The sequence below is a fragment of the Gekko japonicus genome, unplaced genomic scaffold (assembly GCF_001447785.1).
Source record: "Gekko japonicus isolate JY-2015 unplaced genomic scaffold, Gekko_japonicus_V1.1 scaffold206, whole genome shotgun sequence".
NCBI classification, from domain to species: Eukaryota; Metazoa; Chordata; class Lepidosauria; order Squamata; family Gekkonidae; genus Gekko; species Gekko japonicus.
The window spans coordinates 1,364,868-1,377,817 of record NW_015160842.1 but is presented as its reverse complement, the minus strand read 5'-3'; the positions used below and the strand labels follow the sequence as shown (position 1 = coordinate 1,377,817).

General features: G+C 41.8%; 1 protein-coding gene across 1 annotated transcript in view; it reads left to right on the top strand.

Annotated features, from left to right (window-relative positions):
* Nucleotides 1-11,693, top strand: part of ARSB (arylsulfatase B) — a 94,001-nt gene extending 82,308 nt beyond the window's left edge. Inside the window, exons 7-8 of the mRNA XM_015419513.1 lie at nt 9,084-9,209; nt 10,633-11,693. Of these exons, the coding sequence (XP_015274999.1) occupies nt 9,084-9,209; nt 10,633-10,898 (392 nt within the window). The 3' untranslated portion in view covers nt 10,899-11,693. The remainder of the gene's footprint in view (nt 1-9,083; nt 9,210-10,632) is intronic.
* Nucleotides 11,694-12,950: the final 1,257 nt, after the last annotated feature.

The window sequence follows — 12,950 nt, the reverse complement described above, 5'->3', positions numbered from 1 at the left end:
CCCCAACGTCAGCAACGTCGCACGTCACTTCCGACAACAACTCCCGGACCGTGGCGAGCCTCCCCCGCCGCGAGGGGTAAGTCCACTTGGCAGCCCTAGATAGCAGTATGGGAATTTCCTGCAATGCAGGAACTCTACTTCAAAGGGTGGTGTTAGTCCCACTCCGAAATATTAAATGCCAGCTTTGCTGGGAATTACAGAACCCAACAGGCATGAATTCAAATGTGCACCTGATAATTATGCTGCAGTTCTTCTGTAGGACTATACCACCTCAGAATACACAGTAACCACTTGGCAAAAGGTCTGCCAGTCTGTGCTTGGAAAACTAACATCCCAGAAAGAATCTAGACCCTTTCCATCTGATAGGTTGCTTTATGCCCATGGGCAAATTTTGACATGGGAACTGATTTCCCCAGTTGCCGACTATAGTGCTGTAGTATCATAGCAGGACAGTACCATGTCAGATGCATCACTATTTGAATAGCCTAATAAAAATCCTCCTTTAAAGAAATGTATCAGACAGACGTGAATGAAGGAATAAGGAATGAATATTCCGTCCTTTTGTACAGATGTAACTGGAACAGGAAAACCATTGTTGGCAGAGCACTTCTCAAATCTTGAACTAATGAGTGGAAACATTCTGGAAGCAATTATTTTACAAGCAGGTTTTTTTTAAAAAAAACTTTCCTTTTAGTTTTTAAATGCTTCAGCAGAACTCTGTTTCTGTTGAGGATATATCTGTGACAGCACACACATATGAGAGTAAATGGTCATGGGACTATGAGTTTTAAAGCATTTTAAAAAAAAATAGATTACCCCTTGGGTCACCAGTATTTGAGAGGATACATTGGAGTGATTTTGCAATTATATCCTGGTTTGGATCCAACGAGCATTTTTACTCAATCTAACCTAATTCACCTCTTTATCACAGCCCCTGCCCCACATGGCTTTTGTCCAAGCTGGTACCGTGGACTCCAGCAGAGCCTTTTGGGGGACAAAGGCGGACCCCTTACTCTCTTTTTCGCCAGTGGAAAATCTGCTTGGATCCAACCCCATTTCTTAAATTGCATTTTAAAATTTTCTCTTTCAAATAATCTGTTAGATTCCATTAGCACCTAAAAGACTAACAAAATTTGTGGCAAGGTATTTTCAAGAGTCACTGCCCTCTTCTTCAGATACTTGTGAAGTAGTGAGCCAGTGACTCATGAAAGCTCATACCCTGTCACAAATTTAGTTAGTCTTTAAGGTGCTACTGGAATCTTACTCATTTCTACTGCTACAGACAGACTAACATTGCTATCCATCTTGAAATAATCCGTTGTAGTCTATTTGGATATTTCAAAAGAAATAGAATAAGTGTGCCAAGAAACTAAATAGGGAAATGAAACACAAGAGTGGCCACAAACGATGTTGAAGAATGAGGACCACTTATTTGTAGGATGCATATAAAGTAATAGTTCTTTAGCCTCCTTAGATATTGTGGAAAGTTGAGATATAAATATATGAAATAAATTCTCATTTTAGAATATCTAAAAATTTCACCCAAGGTTGTCAAGTGTGAAAAGAGCTGAGCTGTTTAGACTTTGTGTCACCTCAAAACCACTACATAGGACACTTCCTACAAAATTCTAGTTGTAATGTGCCTTCCTTATCTGTACAAAGTGTACAGCTCAAAATACCAAGGTTAGGGTGACATAACTACAAATCTGAGACGTATAATAAATATTTAGAGAACATGCTTGAAAACTGTGTAAACCAGAGATGGCCATCATGATGTCCTTGGTCAAAGATGTTTTGCCTTTGAGTTATTGGGTACAGTCTGTGGCTAATAGAGCTGGCACACTAGGTGTAGAATAGGCATTTGGTATGGTAGACCACATAAAGGAAAACTCTAATGTTTTTAATAGACTACTTTCCTTGCATCGAGTTTACAATGTTGGGGGCAGGGTGGACTCCTCTATAAAATGTTTGTCTTTTTATATGTTAATGAGGAGCCTTTCAAAAGAAAACCAGTCCAAACTAGCTGTGCCTCTTTTGTACTATTTGTACGTGCAAAGCTCTTTGTTTACATTATTTGGGGCTTAAATGTGTACCATATTTGAATGTTTCTAATTAGTTGATGGAACAATGTATTTTTTTTACTCTTCGGACCTTCTGCAGTTGGTCATATTTCCATACACAAAGAACAAAATGTATACTTTGTGCTTTTAAACAATTTCTTTTTTTTAAAAATGCAAGTCTGTCAGAGAGTGCGATATATGCATATCCACTGAAAAGTTCTTCCTGGTTTGAAGCATCTCTTCTTTCATCTTGACTAACTATAAACATGCAAACAGTTACATCCTTTGTTTGCTATTTGCAGAAGACTGCGTAAGAAATTTTGGGCTCCTGGCACTGATACATCTTGGGCAGTGGAAAACCTCAGTTTTATTTCCTTAAACCTTTGCATTTTCTTGCAAGTTTCTTAGGAAATCCTGCGTCGCAGCTCGTCTCAGTTCTCTTTCCAGTTTGTTCTGTGACTATCGGTGCTTGGTTGCTTTTTCATCATCTCTGTAGCAAGCTGAGAGCTCTTAATGGAAGGGAGGGCTCATCAGGATGACGTTGGCTAAATGTGGGATAATACGGAAGCCATCACAAAGAAAATGGTGTTGGTCACTTGAAACTGTGTTCAGGCATTATCCCATATATTTTCATCACTGTAGGAGATCAGGATGATTTACTAAAATGATTCTATGATGGGGGGGGAATCACTTGTTCAGGTGTTATGGCTTACATGGGGCCAGCCCTTTGGGAATGACTTTCTCCCCCAATAAGGACCCAAAGCAGCTTACATCATTCTCTTTGCCTTCATTTTATCCTAACAACATCCCTGTGAGGGTTAGGCTGAGAGAGTGTGACTGGCCCAAGCCAGTGAGCTTCCGTGGCATGAGTGAGGATTTGAACCTGGGTCTTCCAGATACTAGTTCAGCGCTCTTAATGACTACACCACTACACAGTGGCTTAACCACTACACACTGACTGAAGGGTACTGCATAAGAAGAGCAGCTGTTGCGGAGGAGTAATCCTGTTTGGTTTGGTTGTGACACAGCAAAAGTCATAGTCCTGTAATCATCACTTAACTTTTTTAAAAAAAATTGTTCACTGTCAGTAGGTGGAAGTTGCCTACTGAAAGTAAGCTCATGTGACAAGCATTGTGGAATTAGTGAGTGGGCATGGCTGTCTTTCCAGATTAAGTAGTATGTTTGCATGGTTTCAGTCTCTTCCAAAATTTCTCCCTGGGACCCACTTACAGTGGCATAGAAGATCACAAATACAGTAGAATACAGTGTGCCTTGACTTTTGTGGCTAGGCTTTCACTAAATACCGGGCTGCAGAAAAACCTATGTACTCTCTGAACCCTTGCCATACAGGGGAGGAAAAACCCTTTGCAGCATTCTTCTCTCTCATCATTTTAATCATAGGCTAAAGAATGAATGTGTTTGGTTAGTTTTCCTGGTCTCTCCTATATTGTCTATTTATATCTCAGCTCTTTTTACAGTTCTGCCAGTGATGCTCCTTATCACACATGTATTGAAGGAAATTAATAATGGACCATCAATAAAAATGTAACCTGTCCTCATCCACAAAGCTGTATTCACTATTCAAATATTAATTAATTGAAACATTTATAACCCTTTCTCTTGGCTTATGCCGGCTAAAATCTCTATCAGAAGCCATTCTTCCATTTGCAGTTTAGTCTTTTAATTATTGTACATTAGAATATACAATTAGCAGTGCATTAATTTTACTACTTACTTATGCAGTGCCGTCAGTGCCCCGTGGGCATTATCTCAAGATACTTTTAAGGAGTTTGTATTCCCAAGACTTGGGCTGATTTTGCACTAGAGCTGCCTCGATGTTGCGCCACCGTTTGCCCCTTTACTAGGGTCAATTTCATACCCGAAGCCGCAGGGCTGCATTTGACCCGCGGCTTCGCTCGATTTCCTCCACAGTTTTGTGATCCTCAAAAAACAGGATCACGAAACTGCAGGGGAAATCGGGCGAGTCACAATGCAGCCCCGCAGCTTCGAGTGTGAAATTGACCAATAGTATCGGGGCAAACGGCGGCGCAACATCGAGGAAGCTTTAGTGCGAAATCAGCCGTAGTGAGACGACAGAGTGGGGAAGGGGGTAAGAGGAAGAGGAAAGAAGAAGAGAGGCATGGTTACATGTTCTCAGGCAGTATTTCAGTTAGGCATAGGACCAGGGGATCAGGGCAGAAGCTTTATATTTTAAGTTCAGTTGTTTCTAGATAATACCTTGAGAATCTGGTTTTTCATTTTTGTCTGCCAGTACCTCTAGAGAAAATAGATACTGGCTGTCCTGAAATCTTTTAAATATAAATTACAATTGCAGCATATCGTCTGTGATGTTTGCTTTGTAAACTGAAAATCAAAACTTTGAGTCAATTTGAAACAAGTCATATGGAATGTACACAAAATGATGAAAGATTTGAATTTTCCGGCCCAGATAATAAATACCATGTGCAGCGCATTACCTCATGATTTTCTGCTTCAGCTTGTGTCTGGCAATCACTGCCTTTCATTCCGGTTCCCCATGTTGAAAGGTCTTGAGAAGAGTTTTAAAATCCCAGTTAAAAGTTTAATGAAATTTAAAGAGTGCAAGGAACAACACAAAGCAGCATCATTTATTCTGGAAGGTAGGAGTAGTATGAACTGGCTTATATTACACTTATGAATTGTTAAACAGTGTGGGAAAGTTATTGTTGTAAGAAAGCATATCAAATCTCACTGAAATGTTTATCATGAGTGCTTCTTGAAAAGGAGTTTCTCTTCATAAATTCCTTCACTCCCAACCTAATAAAATGCTGCAAGTTCTGTACTGGCCCTTAGGCAAAAGATTCTTATCCTAAACTCTCCAATTGCCCTATAGAACAATTGTGTCCATTATACAGGACTGTATACATTGAAGGATTACTGGGATTAATAAAGGAAGTGTTTTGAACCATCTAAAGTGTTGCATAAATGCTAAATAGTTAGTTTAGGAGGAAGTTTTGAGACTTCCCTAGGAGAAGAGAGGGTTACTAGAAACTGTAGGAGCTGTGGCTTGTGTGTGCATTTCCTAGCATTTACTTAGGGCTGTAGTTAGCCCAGGTTGCATCCATCTCATCAGCCTGAAAGGCTGGTAACACATGTTCATTATAATATTTACATTATTGGCAGCGCCAAATTAAAGGCTCAGTCTTTTTCTCAGGCCTCACACATTGCTGATCATCAGACCTGCTTTCTCTTCTGCCAGCACACAGGCAAAGATGGGCAACACACACACACACACACACACGCTTATTAAATCCTACTGCTCTGTTAGAGAATACTCCATAGGGCTGGTCACAGCAAAGCATTCAGGGTCTCTAAAAGAGCCCAGTCACCATTACTTAACAAAAGATGTTCCAAAATAGACCCCAGCCTGAATCTGTTAAGCTAGAATTTATCAGAAGAAGAAGAGAAGTGATTGGATTTATACCCTGCCCTTCACTACCCAAAGGAGTCTCAGAGTGGCTTACAAACTCCTTTCCCTTCCCCTCCCCACAACAGACACCCTGTGAGGTAGGTGGGGCCGAGAGAGCTCTTGACAGAAACTGCTCTTTTTCAAGAACAGCTCTTATCAGAACTACGGCTTGCCCAAGGTCATCCAGCCAGGTGCAAGTGGAGGAGTGGGGAATCAAACCCGGTTCTCCCAGATTAGAGTCCGCGCACTTAACCACTACACCAAACTGGCTCTCTATTTCTTGTGTGAGTCCTTCTTAAGGCCAAGGTTTTCTCATTTACTACAGATGTTAAATTAGCTTAGCAATGACATTATTGACAGTTACTGCTGCAGTGAATGGTGAAGGTACTTTTCTATATAGGGAGCTTTCCATAGAAATATTTACAGACTACTTATATTTCATTTCCTTTTATCTGTTATGTGTAGTCTTCCAAAAGAAGATAGAATTTAAGCCTCTAATGGAGAAGATTCTAGTTCACAAAGTCTTATGCTATAGTAAGATTAATGGAGGCAGTGGAAAGGCTACTCTTGAAGAAACTGTCCCTGGATCCTACTGATCTGTCCAATTACCACCCAGTACCAAATCTTTCGTTCCTGGGTAAGGTGGTTGAGATAGCGGCAGAGGAACAGCTCCAGGATTTCCTGGAGGACACGTCAGCCCTGGACCCATTCCAATCTGGCTTCCACCCCGGCCATGGGATGGAGAAGCGCTGGTCACTCTCACAGACGATCTCTATAGACAGCTGAATCGAGGCAGGTCAGCGCTGATGTTATTACTCGATCTGACAGCAGTGTTAGACATGGTCGATTTTAGTCTGTTGACCCACCACCTCACTAATGTGGGGATCCGTGGGACAGCCTTGAAATGGCTTGTCTCATTTCTCCAAGGTTGGGGACAGAGTGTGTGGTGCTTGGGGAGAGGGTTTCACCATGATATCCCTTGGTGTGTGGTGTCCCTCAAGGGGCAATCCTCTCCCCAATGTTATTTAACATCTGTATATGCCCCCTTGGCCAGCTGATAGGAGTTTTGGGCTGGGTTGCCATCAGTGTGCAGATAACACCCAGCTGTACCTGTTGATGGGTGGCTGACTGGATGCCACTACATTTTGGCCAAGGGTTTGGAGGCTGTGGTTGGTTGGTTGAAACAGAGCCAGCTGAGATTAAATCTGTTTTAAACAGAGGTTCTGTGGCTGGACTGGGGTGTGTGTGCAGGGTTAGGATGCCAACTCCTGGCTCTTGACAGTGTGCCTTTAACATCAGCACTGACTCTCAAGAGTTTGGGTGTGATCTTGGATGCCTCCCTTTTGATGGAGGCCCAGATCACAAATATGGCTAGATTGGCGTTTTTCTGTCTCTGCCAGGTTAAGCATTGGTTCCCTTCCTGTCTCGCCCCAACCTAGCCACAGTGATCCATGCAATGGTCACCTCCAGAGTAGACTATTGTAACTTACTCTACGCAGGGCTACCCTTGAGACTGACCCGGAAACTCCAACTGGTCCAGAATGCGGTAGCGCATGCTTTTACGGGAACCCCATTTATAGCCCATATTCAACCGGTACTCCACCAACTGCACTGGCTCCAGGTCGAGAACTGGATGAGGTTCAAGGTTTTGGTATTAACCTTTAAAGCCCTAAACGGTCTGGAACCAGCTTATCCGCGGGACTGCCTTTCCTGGTACACCCCCCCAAAGAGCATTACACTCAATGGATAACAACTTACTGGTGATCCATGGCCCGAAAGGTATCTGGCTGTCCTCAGCCAGAGCCAGGGCATTTTCAGGATATTAACCTTTAAAGTCCTAAACGGTCTGGAACCAGCTTATCCGCGGGACTGCCTTTCCTGGTACACCCCCCCAAAGAGCATTACACTCAATGGATAACAACTTACTGGTGATCCCTGGCCCGAAAGGTATCTGGCTGTCCTCAGCCAGAGCCAGGGCATTTTCAGCCCTGGCCCCATCTTGGTGGAACTTTCTGCCGAGTGTCATCCAGGCCCTGCGGGATCTGATGCAGTTCTGCAGGGCCTGTAAGACAGAGATGTTCCATAGAGCCTATGATTGAGGACGACAGATTCCATCTAGGCTGGCCTCCCTCCCTTCCTTTCCCCCCTCTCCCCTTCCCCTGTTGGATATTCTCTATTTACCATTCTGTATGATATTTATTCTCCCCTGGATAAGGGGCACCATGTTGTGCTTCCCTTTTTATGTACTGATTTAATGGTTGCCTGTAGTACTGCAAGAGTTGTTTTAATAATTTTCAATTATGAAAATTGTTTATATCAATACGTCACCTGCTCTGAGCCCTGTTGTACAGAGAAGGGTGAGCTATAAAGCTGATAAATAAATAATTTGTATGTGTGTCTTTAAAACACCAGAAGACTTTTTTTAATTGCAAGAAGGAAGGGTGATTTCTCTCAGTTCCCCATGTTACATCAAATTTTATTCAGGAGAGTGCTTTGATACTTTCAGAGGATTTTCAGGGGTCTTCCAGGAAAAATGGAGGTGGAGAAGATCATTTCCCACAAACTCTTTCTGTTTAATGGTTTGGATCCTATGAACATATTCAGTGCATGCTAGATAGTCTCTGTTTCAGAGAGCTTCCTCTTCCACTCTTCCATAGTATTGCATCCTATGAATGAAGGCTGGTGAAATAGTTAAATGGATGTCACCATGGAGTTCTTTACCTTGGGACTGTGGTTTAGGTGAAGAATATTCTGTCAGTTGAAACACTGCATCGTCTGTCCATCTTGCTCTTCCTTCATTCTTCAAGCAGGTTGTCCTCCTTTATTTTTTTATACGCCACCTTCCATTAATTTATACATTTAGTATTTGAACACACATTTATACATTTAATATTTGAGAGTCCCTTGGACTGCAAGAAGATCAAATCAGTCAATCCTAAAAGAAATCAACCCTGACTGTTCCCTGGAAGGCCAGATAATGAAACTGAAGCTCAAATACTTTGGCCACCAAATGAGAAGGGAGCACTCACTGGAGAAGACCCTGATGCTGGGAAAGATTGAAGGTCAAAGAAGACGGGGACGGCAAAGGATGAGATGGTTAGACAGGGTCATAGATGCAACGAACATGAAGTTGAGCAAACTTCAGAGGACGGCGGAAGACTGGAAGGCCTGGCATGATCTGGTCCATGGGGTCGCGAAGAGTCGGACTCGACTGTGCGACTGAACAACAAAAATTTGAACACAAAGCACAAACATCCTTAAAATAATTGCAAAACTGCTCTGCGAATTGGCAGGGTAGGTTTGATGACAAGAGCTAGCCAGTCAGTACTGACCACAAGTGGGCTTTGCAGCAAATGTTCAGAACAATTTTTTTAGCACTTTATCATACAAAAAGAAAGGCATGTTTGTACCAAATGCAGTCAGGATGGTTCCAGACACTCTCATAGCCTTGCAAATATTTTGCTTGACCCTGTGTGATTGAAGTTTAAATTATTTCTTGCAAATGCACAATAGCTTTCTAGTATTGAATAATGTATTCCAGCAGTTATAATTCTAATTTTCTGTTGTGTCTTTAGGTACAGATACCAGCAAAAGTACAGCACCACAAAGTAATTATTTTTCATGGGAAGATTCAATTTTCAATACTTCCATACATGCTGCAATTCGATATGGAAAATGGAAACTATTAACAGGCAATCCAGGTAATTTTCTGTGGGTTTCCTCCAATGTTCCCTCTAAGCTATGAAGTCCTGTGAGCAAAAATTCTATTTTGTGAGCTACTGGCAATACAGTTGTGAGCAAGTAATTTGGCTGCTGCATAAATTAGTTTGCTCTGGAGCCATCCCTCCTGAGCTAAGATAAAAATGTGTGAGCTGGAGGCTAAAAAACAGTGAGCTAGCTCACACTAACTCAGCTTAGAGGGAACAGTGGTTTCCTCCCATCTTCAGATATGGGACTTGAATATTGTAATCCATTCTATCAAGTATATTGGCTTTGATAGCAACTTGTAAATGATGGTACAGAGCATAAAGAAAGAGCTAATTGTTAGGACAAGGCAATCTAAGTTCCTTTCCACTGTGTCTTACAATAGGAACATAATGACATCATCTATTTCTCCCATGTTATGTCTTTCAACATACTAGGGACAGTTGGTGAAATATGCGGCTGTTCCAGAAAAAAATAAATGTTCCATGCAGCTTCACTGTGGCACCCTGTCCTCTATAACTTTTTAAAACAGCATAAAGGTGTAGTTAAAAGAGAAGGTACTGGCCAGCAACAGGTTCCCTTGTTCAGTGATCCAGTTGCTACAACTGCAGCTAAATTTACTTCTGGCAGGTGCTCCATGTTGCACCTTGTGTCTTACCAAGGTCCCTCTGCTTATCTTTGAATGACACTTTTTTTTATTATTTCCCTCTCCTAAAAAGGAGAGAAGTTTTGCTTTTACTATCTTTGAATGACACTTTTACAGTGTATGGCATACACTAGTCTTAAGTTTCTTCACTGGCTGCCTATTTGTTTCTAAAGCCCTTCATGACCAGAGGCCCACATATTTATAAACTTGTGTGGAAATTATGCTGCTTGGGTCTTCTAGCTGTCCCCTCACTCTAAAGAGTTCTGTCTCTTGCGGACCGGGCCTGCTATGGAACAGCCTCCTGGAAGGAGTGAGGCCATGCCACTGCAAGGCTGTAATACAGAGCTGTTCAAGAGTGCTTATGGGACAGCTGGAAGGTTATAGGTGGGGCTATGGCTTATGTGTTTGAATTATTTTAATAGATTATTTTTGTTATTAGCTGTCTTGGGTCCTGACTGCCATTTTTACATCCATCATACACTAAACAGACATTTGTTTTAAGGTCAATTTCATCATTGAGTGTTGTCATTACAATCAGAGGAAAAGGCTACCACAGTTTCCTCCCAAGAAAACATAACAGAAATACCCAACTACGAATCAAACCAGAGTAGTCAAAACATCCCTCGTCTCTATAGAAAAACCATATTCCTGGTGGCAGCTTCAATTCCAGTTCTGTGAAATTCAACAAGCCAGATCAATGAACAGGCTGGAAACAAATTATGGAGCTAATGTTTCCCCAGCTAACCTCTGATCTGCACTGCCTCTGTTTACAGGCTGTAGTCACTGGTTTCCAGCACCACCGTTATTCAACGAGTCAAAGACACTGTCCTCTGACCCACCAACAAAGAAACTTTGGCTCTTTGATGTTGTTAATGATGCTGAGGAAAGAAACGATTTGTCGGAACAATATCCTGACATTGTGAAAAAACTTCTCTCCCGTCTTCAACATTACTACAAGGACTCTGTTCCTGTATTCTACCCAGACGATGACCCCCGTTGTGACCCAGCAGCAACTGGGGCCTGGGGGCCTTGGATGTAGAAAACTGCACAGCACAGCTGGAAGAATAGGTCTGCTGTTTGGGTTATAAGACTGATTTCCTTCCTACACATGTGTACATGAAAATGTACACTCCCTGGTATACAAGTGCAGACCTGTATGTACAAAAATGCACCAAGGGAATCAGTCCAGTGACTCAGGGACCTTGCACAAATCTGTCTGACTTTATTTTCTCTCAACAGTCAGCTTCAGGCCTTTGGATTCGATTCTTCTTATTCAAAGTAGTTTGAGGGTTCCAGTTTCCTCTCTGACAGTGCTTGAAGTTCTATTAAAATCATAACTCTGCCATTTATATGTTAGCTTTTGTCCCTGACATGTTTCCAAAGCAGAGGGTAAAATGATGCCGCTTTCCCAAAATTGCTGGCCAGCTGGGAAACATTATTTCAGTTGGAAAGCTCTGAGTCATGGGGGCAGGGCCTTCCAAATTCTTTTGCATTTGAAGTCAGATGCTTGATTTTGTACTTGCCAGCAGTCAGTTTTTACTGGAGGCTGATGCAGAGCAGTAAAACAAAGGCAAAAGAAGCAAGTTGTTGATTTCACTTGGCGTTCCATTTTCTCACTTTTACCTCTTTGCTCTCGCTCGCTGTCTGTCATGGGAGCATTTTGAAATCTCTGAGCACAACCTTGTCTTGCTGCTCAGTGAAATGGCCCAGTTTTTCAACATTGAATTCCAGATTCTGCAGGCAGAACACCTAAGTTTGCATCTGGAATGCATAGTGCTGATTTTTTTCTTTGTGTAATTACAGAGTTCTTGTTGATTTTGTGAGAAATTAAATATTGTCTGAATGAGATTTATTTGTTCATATTTATTTGCTTCATTACTATCCTTCCCTTCCCCCAAGGAGGTTATAACAACATTTAAGCCTCACAATAAGTGTAGCACAGAGCCATCTACTAAGCAACCTATCTGAGCAGGAACATGAGCCTCATTTTTTTTACTTCCAGTTTACCACTTTAGCCACAGCAGAATATTGGCTGATAAGAATAAAATGTATACAAAACCTTCATTTCGGTTTCATCAACAAGCTCCAATTTAACCACAGTTTGTTATGATGTGAAAACCTGGGCTTGTCAGCAAGCTAGAACTGTTTGTTTCATGTTCACCGGAGTTCTAAACGACCGTCAGATCAAAGATTGTTCAGTACAAAACAGTCTTCAGTCTAAGCCTCACATTCAAGGGAAGGAGGGAGGCAGCACATTATCTTAAGGATACCCAACTAATTCTCAACATGAAGAAACTGGAGTTTATTCTGAATACAAACAGTAGCAATCTGAATATTGCCTGAGTCCATAGGTCCATCTAGTTCAGTACGGTCTACTTTGACAGGCAGCAATTTTCCAGGCTCTTGAAGAGATAAAGATATTTCCCATCATCTGCAACCTAAGATCCCTTGAAGCTGGGATGTCCAGTATTTGAAGTATCTGCTTTCTCACTGAGCCATGGTTTCTTCCCCAGGGAAAAGGGTAGCTGTGTTGGTTTGCAGTAGAACAGCTAGATTTTCAAGTTCAGTAGCACCTTAGCGGCCAAAAATATTTTGGGGGTATAAGCTTTCAAGCATCAAATCTTGGTATCTGACAAAAGGAGCTCTGGCTCTTGAAAGTTTATACCTCCCAAAATCCTTGTTGATCTCTAAGGTGTTACTGAACTTGACTCTCATTGGACTCCATTTTGTTTGGGCCTTTCAATTTCTTCCTTCTTAAACTTCACTGGAGTTCAATGCAGTTCACAGCTCGACCCCAAGAGAGTAATCACCCAAGATTAAAAGTATTGTTCAACAAGCTAACTATTGCTAGAGAAACTGAGCATGGCATTGTGCTACTTCTTCCATTAGCTAATAGGTCATCCAGCCAAAGCTGAGTTCCTCCATAATCTTTGAAAGTGTTTTCTGATTCAAGAATCTTGCCAACAATGTGTTTTGTACTGAACAGTAGCGATCCTTAATGGCATCTTAGAGTTTGAAATAAAAAACCAAGCCCTAGATCCCATTTTTCCTTCCCTTCTCTACCTTTAGAAATATGAAATCCAAACTTTTT